We start from the raw sequence: 16,417 nt of genomic DNA, 5'->3' as shown, positions 1-16,417 counted from the left end.
TCTAGGCTCGGGACATTATTGAGATGCGATTTGCGATTGTAGGGTTTTAGAATACACCGGACAACATACAGCGGCTCTGGTTTCTTTTCACTTTGATTCTAACCTGTGAAGATCCAAAAAAAGTAGACTTTGTTCTGGAAAAAAGAGGAACCCCGATAGATAGATCGGCTTGGCTCGTCAAGCTGAATGCCCAGGTGCGCCGCCGACGAACAAGCTTTTTCGCCTCGGCAAGTCTCTAGGGCCCCTACGTCAGCGGCCCAAGTGAATTCATCATGACCCGGGGACCGTTTGGGTTTGGGATGCTTCGATAGGAGAATTCGATACTTAAAGCGACCATTCTGCCCTTTCAAGGGCGCCAATTGATACAAATTCCTCACCTACACGTTCCATCACCAGGAGCCCCTTGCCCATCATGAATCCAGCCGACGCCTTCATCGAGAAGGCAGAGTTAGATGCCACCCCTTCGCGCTTCCAACAACCACAAAATGCGAGAGAAGAAGAGCATGAGCCCATAGAGCGAACCGCGACTGCATCCTCTGCATCTTCGTCTTCGTCCTCCACATCCTCGTCCTCTAGAGCAGACGGAGGCATGTCGCGCCTCCCCACCCAGATCGATGAAGTCGCAGATCTCGAGTGCCACCGAACCGCCATCAGCCGGATACAGACACAGAGGAGTCAACACAGCGCGACAGTGGGCGCGGGCATAAAGACCAGGCCATCCAGGAGACCGCTCCCGGCTATGGGAGCAGGGAAGCCGTATCCGCCACCATTGCCTGAGAGGGAGGAATATGTAGTCGAATTCGATGGAGTGGACGACCCATTGCATGCGCAGAACTGGACGCTGAAGAAGAAGCTTTTCACTGCGGCCATATTAGGCTTCACGACGTTCTGCTCTGCGTTTGGCAGTTCAATCTTCAGCGCAGCGACGCGAGTGGTGGCGCACCAGTATCATGTGGGATTGACAGTCGGCGTGCTAGGCACGTCCTTCTACGTCCTGGGTTTCGCAACGGGTCCCATCTTCTGGGCGCCGTTCTCAGAGCTGAAGGGGCGACGACTACCCCTTGTTATAGCTTCCTTTGGGTTCTCCATATTCAGCGTGGCCGTTGCTGTGGGCAAGGACCTGCAGACAATTCTGATATGTCGGTTCTGGGGTGGCTTCTTTGGAGCATGTCCTCTGACTGTGAGTACTGCACGGATTGCGCTTCTCTTCATGCGATTCATGCGACTAATGGTTTGCAGTGCGTGGCTGCCGTCTTCTCCGACATGTTTGACAACCGCACGCGAGGCATGGCCATCACCATCTTCTCTATGACCGTTTTTACGGGCCCTCTGCTTGCACCTTTTATCGGAGGATTCATCGTGATGTCTGATCTGGGCTGGCGCTGGACCGAATAGTAAGTCATAATCCTCTCCACGATCGGGCTTTTTTCATATTGACTACGGCAGCCTCGTTGCGATCCTCGGTTTCACTGCGTTCGGCCTCAACTTCTTCTTCCTCAGCGAGTCATATCCGCCTGAGATCCTCGTCGCAAAAGCTGCTGAGTTACGTCGCCGAACCAAGAACTGGGGCATCCATGCCAAGCAGGAGGAAATCGAAATCGACTTCCGCGAGCTTCTGGAGAAGAACTTCAGCAGACCCATCAGGATGTTAATTACTGAGCCGATTGTGCTGCTGTAAGTATGGCTTTTACCTATGAAATATGCGTCACTGACACAAGACAGACTTTCAATTTACATGGCTTTCATCTACGGTCTTTTATATCTCTTCCTTACCGCATACCCACTCGTCTTCCAGGGCGTGCACCATATGAATCTAGGTGTCGGCGGCCTGCCATTCTTCGGCATGGTCACGGGTCAACTACTAGCCGGCACACTCATCTTCATCCGACAACCCGGGTACCAGAAAAAGCTCGCCGCAAACAACAACATCCCAATACCGGAATGGCGCCTTCCAGAAGTTATCGCCGGAGGCATCTGCTTCGCAGCGGGGATATTCTGGTTCGGCTGGACGGGATATACTGCCTCGATCCCCTGGATCGTTCCCACCCTGTCAGGCCTCTTGATCGGGTTCGGCTTGCTGAGTATCTTCCTGCAAGCGCTGAACTACTTGGTCGATGCCTATCTTATGGTACGTCACTTTGCCCCTCTTGAAGTTTACCATATATTGACGCTAACCTTTTATTAGTTCGCCGCCTCGGCCATCGCAGCAAACACCTTCCTCCGCAGTCTATGCGGCGCCGCATTCCCCCTCTTCGCGCAGCAAATGTTCAACGGCATGGGCATCCAGTGGGCAGCCACGCTTCTAGGCTGCGTCGCCGCGGTGCTCATCCCCGTCCCTGTATGGTTCTACCTTCGAGGAGCCAAGATTAGGGAGAAGAGCGCGTACGCCCCGACGTTTCCTAAACCTCAGGAGGCGACGGTTTGATGTACGCGGGTCGGAAAGTCTTGGTTGGGAAGCTTCATCGCATGGTTGGGTTAGGTTCTTGTTTTGCATGTGAGATTCCGTTGCATATCTTCGAGCTGTTCGCATATGCATTTCCCTACATGTATATCTTTTGTAATGACTTGGACTTTTTCTTTTTCTCTTCTCCTACCTTTGTTACCTCTTTTCTGTCGTCTGATTTTTCTCGCTTCCCATTGCTGGGTTGGTTTGGTTTGGAAAATGGCTGTGCACGATGCCACATCTATGCTTTGCACGACGCAGGACGAATTTGGACCTGAGGACCATTTCGACTATGCCTAATTTCCTTGAGTATATATACTTTCCTCTTCACCACCGCCTTCCTTATTAAGTACACCTCTCTCTTTTATCTCTCCAAAACCCGATCTGCTCATCATTCGTCATACCCACTACATAACCCCCAAATTCTTCCCATCACACCCCTTTCCCCCTATCCCGCTACCCCCCTATCCCCTTATCCGCCTACCACCCCTCCCAACATGACCACCACATCTCCACCCTCCCCACAAACTCCATAACCCTCTACACCGACCAAGGCGCACATCACGCGGCGCATCCCCCACATCCGCCTCGTCCGCGGCAACCACGCATGAAGTCGAGATCCTAGGTTTGTCGCCTACGGTAGACGAGCACTCGATCCAGGTCGAGGCGATTGGTAGTACGGGGGCAAGTATTGCGGATGTAGCGGTGCAGTTGGTGGCGAATAGGGAGGGGTTTGAGGAGGTGTGGATGAGGAAGAGGAGGAGGAGGGAAGTGATAGTGAGGGAAACGATATCGACGAAGAGGAGGGTGAAGTCGTCAAGAAGCTTGGAGAAGAGCTGCGCGATCTACAAGCCCAGATGAATGTGGCGTTGGAGACGCAGAAATCAGCGAGTGAGCGCTTGGCTACGTGGGATCGGTATGCGAAGAGCGTCTCTCCGCGGCACTTCACGCCGAGTCAGGTGGGCGAGTTACTGGACAAGTATGAAGATGATAGGGCGAAGATTTTCGAGGCGCGGGCTGCGGCTGCGAGGACGATGGAGGATTTGGAAAGGAAGATTGAGAAAAAGGGGAGGGAGAAAGAGAGGGCGGGGAAGGCAGCGAGGAAGGAGAGGGAGAAGCGGGGGATGATGAGGGCGAAGGAGCGGAGACGGAGGGATGTGAAGAGGGCGGGGAGGGATGGGGGAGTGCGACGGCGAGGTTGAAGAAGGGGTGGGAGGTGAGCTGGATGGTGAGGTTGGAGGGGAGGAAGGGGTGTAACCTTGGGTTGGAGTATGAGGCTAGATTCCCGGGCGGGAGAGTGGGGATTGCGCCAGCTTGGAATATGTGATTCAAGGAGAGTAGGGGTAGCCATGGACCACCTCTTGCAACTTCTAAAGGGGCGAATATGTCCTATCAAGTCGAAGTTGATTCATATTTAGCCTCAAACCTTTCATATTCTCTGGAACACTGATTCCATCAATCGATATCTTACAGCAAGAATACATCGCGTTTTGAACCCCAAACCCCCAAAGTCGCACAGAGGACCTAACCTTCTATGGGTGAACCCTTATTGCAACTTACTCCTCTCTTTCCCCTCAACATCCATCAACACACTCTTCACCGGCCAAACAAAGCCCTCCTCAACCCTCCCCTTCTCACCCTCTTCCATGGTAACAAGGTACTCACACAGGGCCATGCCGACATACGCGCCGATACCTGAAACGATTAGATTGACAATTTCCCTTAGAAGAATGCAGAAGACTTGTACCTGTAAAAATGTGCCACCAACCGTGAAGCTCGAGAAACAAGCCCAAAGGAAGCCCAACGGCTCGCTTCACGGCGGTGACGTAGCTGCAGAGATGGAAGTCGATAGACCAGAGGAAGTAGCCAAAGGCTCCTGATGCTGTGGGATTGTTAGATACAGCGCGCGTATATCGAACAAGCATAAATCGGCCAAGGCCGTTGAACCCTAACACAAACAACGGAAAGTCTCGAGAATGATGCCCCAAATAGGAAGAAGATGAGGACCCAAACTTACCACTCCCCATTGACGCCAAGGCACGCAATCTCTTCCTCGACTCCGGATTCTTAACCCTCTCACGGATCAACCGGCGGATCTTACGGCCAGTGATGAACACCATAGTAACGAAGGCAAGTTGATGGGCGTAGATCTCGTCGGCCCAGACATGGTAGATGGAGATGGGGATGACGGTGCCGAGGATGAGAAGCGTGATGTTGCAACGTTTGGCGGGTGGGGCGTTGAAGGTAAGTAGTTGGTGCATGAGTGTTCCCACGGCCAGGAACATGGAGAGATCGTCGCCTGGGTGGATTAGTGAAATTGAGTCAGAAGGTTCACGACAGGATTAGAAATGGCATCCAGGGGAGGATGTAGAATAACTTACCCATCTGACTATGATACTTCAGCGTCGAATGAAACCACCCACTCAGCACGCCGACCCCAATAAGGCCCCAGTACGGTAACGCCAACGTCGAAAAGATTCCTCCATCTTTCTTCGGCGACACTCTTCGAAGGCCGTGGATGCCATATATCACTGTACCATATCAAAACCCATCCTCTGACATGCACAAGAAAGCAAGGTAGATAGCATACCATAAGTCAAGTTCGTCAACGTATTCACAAACTCCGCGATATACTCCGTAATAATGTAATCCTACTCTGCATCAACCCTAAGCACCGGGGTCTCATCATTGAATCATCATACCTCTTCGCAAAAACTTGATGGAAATATCAGCACTTGCTTACACCAAACAATTGCCTCAAGAGTAAACATAGGGTTGCAATTGATGCCAACTCACTTATGATTCGAATTGGGCGGCCCCCAAATCCCCTCCACAGGACCCTCCCTGTACTTCCATCCCAGGACGGACATGGTGAAAAGCGAGCGGACGAATTCCTTCTGACGCGCTGTCTATGGCCTGGGATGCAGCTTGGAGTCAGAAGTTCAAGGGTGGGTGAGATGGGTCGCTCCCAATCGGGTCTAGCTGCTTTTTAAGTTACGCTAACCTAGCAGGGAGAACGTAGCCGCCCCACAAACATATCTCCACGATAGTTAGACCGAACACCGCCTGTATCATAGTGGTATACTCGGCGCGGGCGTAAGACTCTTCCGTCGATACTGGGGAAAGTGTCGGGGACAAGAGGATTTTACTACTGTGGTATGTTGTGGTATCAGGGTTAGATATTGACATTCCCCACCTAGTGACGTGAGCTGCGTGGAAGCCCGAGCAAATCTACGCAGATAGGTAAAATACTAGGCCGTATTTTGTATAACCTCTAATTGCTGCAAAGGAGGCAGCTAGGGGGAAAAATCTGTTTTAAACAGTACTAAGCCGTATGCAGGAGCATCTTCGTTGCTTCTCTGTGATTCTATGGACTGTGCCCAACCATGGACTCTGAGGTGGCGAATGTCACATATTTATCACAGTACCACAGTAACCTGGGGAGGTTCTGGTTGCTGCTTTTGGCAAATAGACGAGGCGTAATCGAGGCGTCCAGCCTTGCGGCGCTAACGGAGTTTACAGAGGAGAAAGCCCAACGTCGCGGATTTTGTTGGAGATACCCCACGATGGGAGACTGTATATAAAGGCCGGACATAGACCAGGAGAAGACACCACAGAATCAAATAGACTTTCAAGAACACATTCACTCACTACCAAATCAACCGTTGCACTCCCTCATTCAACACCACCAGCTCTGCGATATGGTTCAACTGCTGGGCAAGGAAGTAGGAAAGGTTGGCTATGGCCTCATGGGTGCGTATGAAGCTCCCCGATATCTGAACCATCGCTGACTCTCACAGGCCTCACATGGCGGGCCAACCCACCATCAAAGGAACAGGCCTTCGAAGCCATGAAAACCGCCCTCTCCCTTGGCGCCAACGCCTGGAACGGCGGAGAACTTTACGGCACTCCAGAGCGCAACTCCCTTCACCTGCTGAACGAATATTTCACCAAGTACCCCCAGGATGCGGACAAGGTCGTCCTATCCATCAAGGGAGCCATTATACCCGGCAAATTGAGACCCGATGGCAGCAGGGAGGGGGTTCGGCGCAGTATTGACGAGTGTCTGAGAGTGCTTGATGGGAAGAAGTTCCTCGATCTATTTGAGTGCGCTCGAGTGGACCCCGCCGTGCCCATCGAAGACACGATAAGCTATATTGCGGAATACGTCAAGGCTGGCAAGATAGGCGGCATCAGCTTGTCCGAAGTCGGCGCGAACACGATTCGCAGAGCACACAAGGTGCATCCCATCGCGGCAGTGGAGATTGAGTTCTCTCTGTGGGTGACGAATCCTTTGGAGAATGACGTAGCGAAGACGTGCGCAGAGTTGGGAATCCCTATCATCGCTTACTCACCGTTGGGACGTGGTTTCTTGGTATGTTCCCAGCTTCATGAAAGACAGAAGTCATGCTAACCATCTGCAGACCGGCGCATGGAAGTCGTTTGACGACCTGCCCGCCGACTCGTTCCTGAGACATGTACCACGCTTCCAGCCAGAGGTATTCGGCGAGAACCTCAAGCTCGTCAAGGAGGTCGAGGCTATCGCCGCTCGCAAAGGCGTGACTCCAGCGCAGATCGCGGTGGGTTGGGTCGTTGCTCATAGCAGGCGCAATGGTTTGGGCGACATCATCCCCATCCCTGGTGCCACAACGGTCGAGCGTATCAAGGAGAATTCGACGCCTGCCGAGCTCAACGAGGAGGATATGGCTGCTTTGGACGAGATTCTGAAGAAGTTCAAGCCGATTGGCGACCGTTATCCTACGGAGCACATGGACCTGACAGATGCGTGAGGCAATGCAGACTAAGGCAATCCAATAGATTTACCTATACTCTTTGAACTGTCAGCCCAGTGGACCATATGTGCTATGAGGGACAAGATAGAAGACCCAAGTTGGAGAGGAGATCAGATCAAGTGTAGTGTATGAGTATTCCGCATTCGAGCTCCGAGGGATCCCGTTGGAATTGCAGAACTCTTATTAGATTCATCAGGAAAGAGATTGCAGTGAAAATAATCAAGGACTTACCCACTTGTCACACACACAGCCATTCGGTCGACTGTGGTGTTGGAGGCAAAGGGCTCCATGTTGAAGTTTCCGAACATCCAGACGGGTGTTGGCCCGTGCGTGTTCCCGACGCGAACCTCCATCTCCGCGCCGCAGCTCCCTTCAAGCCTCACCCCCGACTCTCCTCTTCCCATCTTACCCTCTCTCTCACCGCGCCATCCCTCCCAGCCATTGCACCACCCACACATCCTCAACAATGGACTCACCAGCCTCCGACCTGTCCGACTACGCCTCCGACGACTTCCCTGAAGACGTTAAGCACCGCCGTCTGAGCACCCCATCGCACGACCATGACGACCACGACAACGATCAAGACGCCCACCCACGCCCCAGCAAACGGCCCCGTCTAGCCGTAGCATCCCCCGAACCGACATCCCTCACCTTACCTCCCGCCGACGACTTTGGCGAAATCTCCGAAGACACCGACGGCTCCGTACCCGCGTCTCCACACCACGCGGGCGGCATGTCCGCCAACGACGACGAGTACGGGCACGAGCAGGTGACGGTGTGCAAGTGGGAAGGGTGCACGGCGGGGGACCTGGAGAACATGGATAACCTCGTCGAGCATCTCCATGAGGACCATATTGGGACGCGGCAGAAGAAGTACAGCTGCGAGTGGGGCGATTGCAGTCGCAAGGGGATACCGCATGCGAGCGGCTACGCTTTGAGGGCGCATATGAGGAGTCATACGAGGGAGAAGCCTTTTTACTGCACGCTACCTGGTATGTTTATCCTACCCTTTCTCTCTCTCCTCTTCTCATTCACGGACGCAAATACTAACATTACAAACCCCCAGAATGCGACCGCTCCTTCACCCGCTCCGACGCCCTCGCCAAACACATGCGCACCGTCCACGAAACCGAGGCCCTCCGCCCCTCGGACCCGGTCCCCAAACACCACTCGTCGAACCCGACCAACCGCTTCCAACGCCTGCGCCTCGTCCTCAGCGCCGCCGACCGGCCCCTCGCGCCCGCGGCCTCAAAAGACGAACCCCATCATGTAGCCAGCATCCCCAACACCAACAAAACCCCCGCATCCCCTTCTTTCCCATCCGCCCCCGCAGACACAGACTACGCAAACAACAACGTCGTCTACCTCCACCAACAAACCATGCACTCCCCAGCGCCAGCCCAACTCCAATTCCCGCCAGACATGCACTTCACCGACCGCGAACTCTCGCTCCCCGCGCCCGAACTGTTCCGCCTCCTCTGCAGGCAGGTCCGCTGGGCGACCGAGGAAGGCGAGCAGCTCCGCGCCGAGGCGGAGGTGCTGGAGCGGAGAAGGAGGGAGGAGTGGGTGAGGAAGGAATTGGTGTTTGAGAATTTCATGGAGGGCGAGGTCGCGGTTGAGAGGAGGAGGCGGTTGGAGAGGAGGGAGAGGGGGGAAGGAAGGGTGGGAGTGGGAGAAGGGGTAAGGGAAGGGGAGGGAGAAGGAGAGGCAGAGGGAGAGGAGGCAGATGTGTTTGAGCTTTTGGACGAGGATGTCGAGGTTTCGAGGGTGTTGGAGATTGAGAGGTCGAGGGATGGTGGGGTTCCGTGGTGGAGGGAGGAGGAGTGGTTGAGGAGGTTGGAAAAGGTGAAAGGGACGGGGGGTGGGGGTGGGACTGCGGCGGCGGCGACGGCGGCGGGACATGCTACACTGGAAGGTTAAACGGGGTTTGAGAATTGTTCTATGTGTTCGATTTCCGCAATGAGAGATGTAACCCGAAGTCACTCTCTGTTCTTCTTTCCACGGCGCGGGGTTAGGCTTCGGCTGGAAGAGGAAGAAAGAAGCTCGGCAGCACAAGGACAAAGGAGTCGAATTGGTTGGGTTTCAGGGCACGCAAGGTTCGCTTATTTATGGGAAAGCAGGGTATAGATATTACGACTGTTTCTTTGGTTTCTGTTTTATTTAGCATACTCTGTTCGAAGACAGGCTGAGAAGCGGGAAGCAGAGACCCAAAGCGTTCCCGGGGAATGCTTCATAATTCTGTTTGGATTTGCATACGATAATTGTATATCCATTCCCATTCACGCCAGTGCTCCGTTTACGCATACACATATATACCTTCGCTGTACCCAGAGCATCCAAACACCCAATCCACTCCCGCATGCACACTTTCAATCCTTAATCCTTCAACCCATCCCCGACTCTGTTTCTTGACACCCCTCCATCCTCAGTCCCCCTTCTTCCCCCTCCACTCCTTCTCGACTTTATTCTCAAACGGCCACCCACTAACCCTCTTATCCATACCCGTCTTCCTGCTAATCCTCCCATCGGAGCTCGCAAACAGGATACACCAAACGGCCACGGAGCAGAAGAAACCGCTGCCCGCGACGCCGAGGCTAAAGGACACGATGCCCGTCTCGGTCCACAGCATGTAGGCGTAGAAGGCGCAGAGGCCGTGGAAGATGGCCGTGATGGTGAGGGTCGGGAGAGCGTAGGGGGCTTTGGGGTCCGCGGGGTCGGTGGTTGTTGGGCCGGCTGGGAGGGTGTTAGAAAAGATATTGAGAGGGTTGGTTGAGGGAGTTGGGGAGGGTTTTGGATATTTAGGATAGGGAGAGAGGGGGCGGCGTACCGTCGGTCAATCTACTCGTCAGCGGGATTGATCCTGTCAGCAGGACTTGCAGCACTCCGATGGCTAGCAGTGCGAAGCCCAGGCTGCGGGAGAAGTAGACTTCCAGCGCTACGCATGATCAGCTCCTCCGACCCTCACTTAGATTGTCGGCTGAAGATGGCGACGACTTACGGGTAGCTTCCCGCACCTCTGGGCTCAGCAGCGTGACTATCATTGTCGGCGAGGCGATGAGCGGTGCTGCTTGTAGAGCTGCAGTTGAGTTAGCATCGTGGGAATTAGACAAGACGAGGAAGGGAGTCGCATACCCAGCCATCCTGCAGTGCCGTAGCTGTAGAAGTAGTACACCTATCCATTCCTCCATCAGCTTCTCCTCTCCCATATCAGCTTTTGATGAAGCTCAACATACATCCATGTCGGCTGTCGCCTCAAAGGTGAGGAGTTATCGAGTATTCCTTGGGGTGTAGAGGTCGGAATGGTAAGGTTGAAGAGGGGTGGTGTTGTGAATGGAGGAAAAAACAGCTTGAGGAGGAGCTATCCTCTTAAAGAGCTTGACAGAGCTGCGTGGTACCTGGAAGTGCCCGCAGTTCCACTCGACTTTTGGCCCGGCGCATACGTCATAGTGTCGCGTGCTCCAAAAACGGTTTAGCGGCGACACTCAGCGGTTGCCAGACTTGGCGGGTCATCTTTTGGGGACGACACGAGTACCTAGGTATCGCCGAGCGGATATAAAGGGGAGAAGCAATGTGTAGGTAGATTTGAAGGGAGTCGTGGGCCGTGGTTTGGTGGTGCATAGGCTGAGCGTTGCAGAGTCAGATTGCCTGGATACCTAGCGAAGTATCCCATATGAGCTTGCAGAGTGCAGTTATCTGAGGATGAAAAAGTAGACATAGAAAAGAGTCCCATGCATGTATTACCCATCCTTCATAACGCTACCCAGACCCAGCTAAACCGCCCCCCGTGTACTCCAACCTAGCACCAGAAACCCCAACGCTCAAAGGAGAACCGTAACCTCAAACTCCCCCTACACCTCCCACCTCCCCGCTCCTTCCAGCCCTTACTATCCCCGACAATCTTCCATTCTCCAATATCTCAATACCATCGTCCTGCTCCACCTAACTGGTGATAGCCTCATAACCCCCACCCCGACTATGCTCGGCCCGATTAGAAAAGAAGTAGTAAATCAACATGCCCACAATCGGGAAGAAGAAGACGAGCAAGCACCAGAGGACTTTATTCGGCACGGGGCGGTTGGAATTGAGGACCTCGACTGTGCACCTGCATTAGCATCATCATCTCCTTGTTCATCAAACCCCCGCTTCTCTGAGAGGTTGTTTTCGAAAGAGAAAAAAGGGGAAGGCAGTAAGAAATCACGACGTACTGAAGACAATGATATCCAACACCAACACGATGAACCCCACGACGCCGCCTCCAGCGCCGTATCCGATCGTATTGTGACCCTGTGCGGAGACGGGAGCGGCGGGAGCGGCGGAGACGAGGCAGAGCTGCAGGAGCAGCGCGAGGAATGACTGAAGCAACATTCTGTCAATTTTCTTCAGGAGTCGGGGTAAGCGGTGATGGGAGGGGAAGTGTTGATTAACGATGCGGGGAGGAGAGCAGGTATAAGGGCTGCCTAAGAGGCGGGAAGCCAGCTTGATGGGGTTAGGCTATGCAGGAAGGCGGCGTGACGTCATGTTGTCTCGCCAGAGCACGTTCCAAGGTTCAGACATGGAAACACGATGATGCGTTTTGCTCTGCGCTAGGCAATGCATTTTTATAGTACTTGTAAGATAACTTGAGATTCACGCACAGCAATAGCGAGAGAATGAGAATTTGCACGCCAATGTTTGAAAAAATTACTGAAATTTTATTGGTATCTACACTGCATTGCATTACCCCTTCGCAAACGCATTGCCCGGTAAGCCAAGAATCATTAAAGCTGGAAGAAGAGAACATATACCAGGCGCCTAGCAGAAAGGAAGGCCACCCCATTACGGTATCCGCATTCATCATCACGACTCTATGCAATTGATGCCATTCGTCAGCCATTACCACCGCCAAATGTGTTCCTTCAAAACCTGCCGCCAACACGTGCACTATGCAAGCCAGAGCTGCTCACAACATCATGGCAACGGCTCCAGCGAGGGCACCGGCACCCGCGACCACCAACCTAGCAGCGCCGCTGGAAGGCTGAGGAGTGGGCGGCTGCGTGGGTGGCGCAGAAGTGAAAGCATGGCTAGAGCCTGTGCCGGAGGGCTGATGGGCAGAGTGGTTGCCGCTGATACCGGTAGGCAGGGCGTAGCCGCTCGACGGGACAGCCGACGAGGGAAGGGCAATGCCGCCGTTCTGCAGCGTGAAGTTGGCGCACGAGATGCGCGTCTTGTTGGACAGATGGATGACGATGGACTTGTCGCCGAAGAAGGAGGGATCGGACGGGTTAGTGGACGAGTAGAGGTCGAGGTAGCTAAACATTATCAGCGATATCCCCACAGATGAAAGCGGTCTTCACATACGAATCGCTGTCGGCGGGACCGGTCAGGTTCCTAAATTTGCCGCTGAGATCGCCCGTCTGGCACGTCTCCTTCTTCTGCGGATCGCAAGGGGGAACTTCGCCACGTTTGTAGGGGTCCAGGTGCGCACCTGTGCCAGAGCAGTTGCCGTTGGCAGGCACGGGCTTCTCGTGGATGTGGTACACTAGTACTGTATTAGCAGAGTTGGAGAAAAAATTGATTCTTGACTCACTGAAAGGACCGCCCTCTGCAGGAAGCCCCGACACAGAGATCTGGAACTTGGTGCCCTCGCCATTCGGACCCGAGATACCAGTGATGGAGCCGCGAACTGTGCCCTTCTCCGGTAGAGTAGCAACGTAGGAAGCACCCTCGGGACTGTTGCTGGCGACGGGAGCGGGAACGATTGTCGAGGATTGGGCGCTGACGGCAGTAGCCGCGGCGACGACAGCGCAGACGGTGAAGCGCATTGTAAAGATTGGAAGTGTTGTGGTGGATTAATGTATGCTCAAGAGCGGTTTTGTGGTGGATTGATGTATGTTGCTAAAAAGAGCCGACAAGATGTTGAAGAAGAAGAACAAAGGAACAAAGACGAAGAGCTGGTGAAAGGGGAAGTGGTCGAGGGAGGCTGTGGAAACGGCAGTCGCAACTTTGATGAACGCAAACGGGGAAGGGCAGGGTTGGATTCAATCGATCTTTCCACCACGTGGGTTGTTCGGTGGGTAATGGCTGGGAGTTTGGAGCAGTGAAAGCCGGACGCAGAGGGACGTAGTCAAATGTGAACGGCCAGAGCAGCAAAGCAAGGATAGAGTCCTCAGCGCAAGCAGCGGAAAGGACAAATATAATAATAATCAATCATGGGCGCGAGGCTGGGATTCAGTCACACAAATCTCACTGGCGCAGAGGGAAACACCCGCCCCTGCGCCACGAGCCACGCACCCAGTGAAAGCAGCACAAACAAGGCTGCTGATCGCACTCTGGGACCTCTTTTAGGCGCGAATCTACTTTTGATTGCGGCTGCGCAATCCGCAGTGCGCACACCGTGGTGGCCCCAAGGCCCCAAATTGAGGTCCGGGACAAAGATATCGAGAAACAAGCTTTGGCCAAAGCGATTGAAACATGCAGGCACCGCAGAGAAACAACCCGCATCGTCCAATCAGCCCGCCCGTCGAGTCTCAGGAACCCGCAGTGTACGCGCCCACGACTGGGAGGCCGACCGGGTGTGGTCTCTCGCGTGTGTGCATTCACCCCCTCCCTTCACTGGGCGCTCTCTCATCACCACCCGCTCTCTTGACGCTCTGCTGTGCTGTCACCCAGATGCAAACCGTGAGACTCTCGTGGCATGTTGCTCCAGCAATAGATGATCGCTTTGTTGGTTTCTCTTGTCGCAAGCTGGCAACCAGATGCGGTCAGAAAAGGCTTCGGGTAGTGCGCGATCCGCGTCCCCCGCTAATGTCGGACATGGTTTAGCGCTTTCCATCTTTATTTCCCCAGCCGCCCAAGCCCACTTTTTTCCCCAACCCCCACATCCAGGTCCAGACAATCACACAAAGGAAGGACGCGCGAAGCGTCAATGTCGCAATTTATAGCTTGCATTTTCCAAAGCAGTAGGACGCGCCTCACATAAGCCGCCCATGAACCAGTCTTCATTGTTCGGTCGATCCCAAACACGGATTCCCCAAATGATGGCCGCCATCTGGTTCGTGCAGACGAAACCGTGGCACTACGTAATATCGCCGAAACAGGATATCCGGGAGGGGGCAATATGTTGCATATTGTGGAATCGTAATCTGACTCCTGGGAATGCCCAGGGCTGGAACTGGATTTCTGAGGACTCTGCGGAGAAAGAAAGTGAACTTCGTCCTGCGTAACTGGCTTCTCACCGGGAGCACCGAGCCTAGTTCATTGATATGAACGAAGCGCAAGAGTGTGGAGGTTGATGCGACTTGGTCACTTTATCCGCTCGAGATTGGTGTCAGGATGAAGGAGATATCTGATCCTGGCTTCCCATGCCCTGCTGGACGTGTTCCACCAGGCATGGACAATGGCAATCTCTCCCACTACTGCCTAACCATCAATGGAGAGACTGATTGCAGGCTCGATCCTCCCCACACACTGACCAAATCCAACAAGCGCGTCTTCATCACTGCCACACACGCCCGTAATACGTATTTCATCACCATCCTCGAGGAAGTTCCTCTCCTCGCCGTCTGCAATTTTTACTGCAACGCGTCCGTTCTGGCTCTGCTCAAGCAGGCTGCCAAACTCCGAGGGTTCTGTTCCACTGATGGTTCCGGAGCCGAGCATGTCTCCGACTTGCATGGGACAGCCGTTGACAGTGTGGTGCGCCATCATCTGAGGGAACGACCAGAGGAGATGTTTGCCGCTCGTTTTCGTAATGGTTGATGACTTGCCATCGGGTGCTGTGGCTTGTTAGCTACGGCTTGCAATCCAAGAAGGGTAGGCGTTACTCTTCAAGTCCACTTGAAGTTGAATATCGTATACGGACTTAGGATTCGTCTCTTTCAGATACGGAAGCACCTCAGCGTCATTCTCCATCGCCTTCGTCTTAAACGGCTCCAACGCATCCGCCAGCACCACCCAAGGACTTATCGAGCTAGCAAAGTTCTTCGAATTGAATGGCCCAAGGGGAACCGCTTCCCACGACTGGATATCCCTCGCTGACCAGTCATTCAGCAATACAACACCGAACAAGCTCTGCTCCGCTTCCTGTATCGGCACCGGCTCTCCATGTTTGTTGGTTTTGCATATGAACGCACCCAGTTCCAGCTCAAAATCCAGCTTCCGGGAGGCAGAGAACGTAGGCACTTTCTTCTCGGCGGTCGGGTCTAACAGAATCTGCCCGTGTGGTCTCCGGATAGGCGTTCCTGAGACCACGACCGAAGACGCTCGGCCGTGGTAGCCTACCGGCATGTGCTTGTAATTGGGCTGAAGGGCAGTCTGTGGAGTCCTGAACAAGCAGCCGCAGTTGTATGCATGGTTCAGACCAGCGTAGAAGTCGGTGTAGTCTCCTATTTTCATGGGGAGGTGCATTTTCACTTGGCTCAGTGACAAGAGGGCTTCCTTCTGAAGCTTGGTATTGTTTCTGAGGACATCGGGGAAGGGGGTGTCCTTGGAGAAAACGCTCTGAATGTACTCGCGCACAACAGAGTGCATAGGCCGGCCAAGCGCTGCGAAGGCGTTGAGGGTTGGCTCTGAGAAGACGGACTGGTGGGGTTGAATGATTGAACATGCTGAGAAGCCGTTGCTCGCAGCGAAGACTTGAAGGTCGAGAGCATGGTCTCCAATTGCAACTGCAACTCGGGGTCTCTGGGATGACGGCGTGGATATGATCCCAAATGGAATGTTATGAAGAGAAAAGTGCGATCCGCGAGGAATACTGAACCACGACCTCAGAGAAGTCATTTTTGGTCTTGTATGGGCTATGGAGTGGGTTGTCGTGCTGTATAGGGTGTGAGTGATAAGCTCCAACTCCACGGAAACTCCGGAAACTCGTTCAAGGAGGCTGGAGGCTACACAAAGTGGAGAGGTCGGCCATGGTGTTGTACGATGGTAGGACGAAGCGGTTATGGGCGGAATGCGGAGAGAACAGATGGCTGTCCACGGGCAGAGCCGGCAAGGAGCCCTTGCGGAGTGGTTGGCCTACTCTCCGTAGTTTCTATCCCGCTAGCTCGTTTAGGTAATTGAGGTGGTGAAGTATCATATCTTGCTCGGAGGATTAAGTCAGAGAGATTGTAGAGAAACATACAATCCCAAATACAGAACTTCATAGTAGAATGACAAGCTCCTTCTACGGCTTTCCCACAGGTCTCAGTATTGTAACGGCGTC

The 16,417-nt window shown here is 53.8% G+C and overlaps 10 protein-coding genes across 10 annotated transcripts; 4 read left to right on the top strand and 6 right to left on the bottom strand.

Annotated features, from left to right (window-relative positions):
• Positions 1-412: 412 nt before the first annotated feature.
• Positions 413-2,425, top strand: EI97DRAFT_377532 (major facilitator superfamily; the record flags this gene model as incomplete). The annotated part of the gene is made up of 5 exons (XM_033795618.1): positions 413-1,180; positions 1,240-1,394; positions 1,447-1,674; positions 1,723-2,128; positions 2,186-2,425. 5 exons carry the CDS (start codon positions 413-415, stop codon positions 2,423-2,425), a joined length of 1,797 nt encoding a protein of 598 aa, XP_033653619.1.
• Positions 2,426-3,862: 1,437 nt separating this feature from the next.
• On the bottom strand, positions 3,863-5,609 carry EI97DRAFT_433489 (alkaline phytoceramidase). Its single transcript, XM_033798404.1, has 7 exons — positions 5,240-5,609; positions 5,146-5,158; positions 5,034-5,094; positions 4,825-4,974; positions 4,461-4,742; positions 4,191-4,325; positions 3,863-4,138 (listed from the first exon to the last, which is right to left on the bottom strand). The coding sequence occupies exons 1-7, from the start codon at positions 5,311-5,313 to the stop codon at positions 3,990-3,992; spliced, it is 864 nt and encodes a 287-aa protein (XP_033653618.1). The 5' UTR covers positions 5,314-5,609; the 3' UTR covers positions 3,863-3,989.
• A 219-nt stretch (positions 5,610-5,828) lies between these two features.
• EI97DRAFT_433488 (Aldo/keto reductase) lies at positions 5,829-7,416 on the top strand. Its single transcript, XM_033798403.1, has 3 exons — positions 5,829-6,196; positions 6,244-6,818; positions 6,868-7,416. Exons 1-3 carry the CDS (start codon positions 6,145-6,147, stop codon positions 7,231-7,233), a joined length of 993 nt encoding a protein of 330 aa, XP_033653617.1. The 5' UTR covers positions 5,829-6,144; the 3' UTR covers positions 7,234-7,416.
• A 286-nt stretch (positions 7,417-7,702) lies between these two features.
• EI97DRAFT_355699 (uncharacterized protein) lies at positions 7,703-9,072 on the top strand (the record flags this gene model as incomplete). The annotated part of the gene is made up of 3 exons (XM_033794903.1): positions 7,703-8,228; positions 8,303-8,898; positions 8,950-9,072. Coding segments are annotated over 3 exons (1,245 nt in total), but the record flags the coding sequence as incomplete, so codon positions are not given.
• A 296-nt stretch (positions 9,073-9,368) lies between these two features.
• On the bottom strand, positions 9,369-10,498 carry EI97DRAFT_398701 (uncharacterized protein). The gene is made up of 5 exons (XM_033796401.1): positions 10,470-10,498; positions 10,369-10,408; positions 10,235-10,312; positions 10,064-10,171; positions 9,369-9,969 (listed from the first exon to the last, which is right to left on the bottom strand). The coding sequence occupies exons 1-5, from the start codon at positions 10,473-10,475 to the stop codon at positions 9,662-9,664; spliced, it is 540 nt and encodes a 179-aa protein (XP_033653615.1). The 5' UTR covers positions 10,476-10,498; the 3' UTR covers positions 9,369-9,661.
• Positions 10,499-11,175: 677 nt separating this feature from the next.
• Positions 11,176-11,788, bottom strand: EI97DRAFT_501376 (uncharacterized protein; the record flags this gene model as incomplete). Its single annotated transcript, XM_033802700.1, has 2 exons — positions 11,442-11,788; positions 11,176-11,330 (listed from the first exon to the last, which is right to left on the bottom strand). Exons 1-2 carry the CDS (start codon positions 11,599-11,601, stop codon positions 11,176-11,178), a joined length of 315 nt encoding a protein of 104 aa, XP_033653614.1. The 5' UTR covers positions 11,602-11,788.
• Positions 11,687-12,317, bottom strand: EI97DRAFT_47670 (uncharacterized protein). The gene has a single exon (XM_033801944.1). The coding sequence runs from the start codon at positions 12,107-12,109 to the stop codon at positions 11,783-11,785; it is 327 nt and encodes a 108-aa protein (XP_033653613.1). The 5' UTR covers positions 12,110-12,317; the 3' UTR covers positions 11,687-11,782.
• On the bottom strand, positions 11,925-13,510 carry EI97DRAFT_433486 (uncharacterized protein). Its single transcript, XM_033798402.1, has 3 exons — positions 12,803-13,510; positions 12,574-12,754; positions 11,925-12,466 (listed from the first exon to the last, which is right to left on the bottom strand). Exons 1-3 carry the CDS (start codon positions 13,035-13,037, stop codon positions 12,184-12,186), a joined length of 699 nt encoding a protein of 232 aa, XP_033653612.1. The 5' UTR covers positions 13,038-13,510; the 3' UTR covers positions 11,925-12,183.
• On the top strand, positions 12,991-13,990 carry EI97DRAFT_47784 (uncharacterized protein). The gene has a single exon (XM_033801969.1). It carries the CDS (start codon positions 13,425-13,427, stop codon positions 13,929-13,931), a length of 507 nt encoding a protein of 168 aa, XP_033653611.1. The 5' UTR covers positions 12,991-13,424; the 3' UTR covers positions 13,932-13,990.
• Positions 13,991-14,634: 644 nt separating this feature from the next.
• On the bottom strand, positions 14,635-16,358 carry EI97DRAFT_418815 (Fumarylacetoacetase; the record flags this gene model as incomplete). Its single annotated transcript, XM_033796966.1, has 2 exons — positions 15,039-16,358; positions 14,635-14,996 (listed from the first exon to the last, which is right to left on the bottom strand). The coding sequence occupies exons 1-2, from the start codon at positions 15,991-15,993 to the stop codon at positions 14,635-14,637; spliced, it is 1,317 nt and encodes a 438-aa protein (XP_033653610.1). The 5' UTR covers positions 15,994-16,358.
• Between the last annotated feature and the right edge of the window lie 59 nt (positions 16,359-16,417).

Source organism: Westerdykella ornata (assembly GCF_010094085.1).
Source record: "Westerdykella ornata strain CBS 379.55 unplaced genomic scaffold EI97scaffold_11, whole genome shotgun sequence".
Classification (NCBI taxonomy): Eukaryota; Fungi; Ascomycota; class Dothideomycetes; order Pleosporales; family Sporormiaceae; genus Westerdykella; species Westerdykella ornata.
Note: the sequence above shows the minus strand (reverse complement) of the source record. Positions and strands in the feature narration are given on the sequence as shown.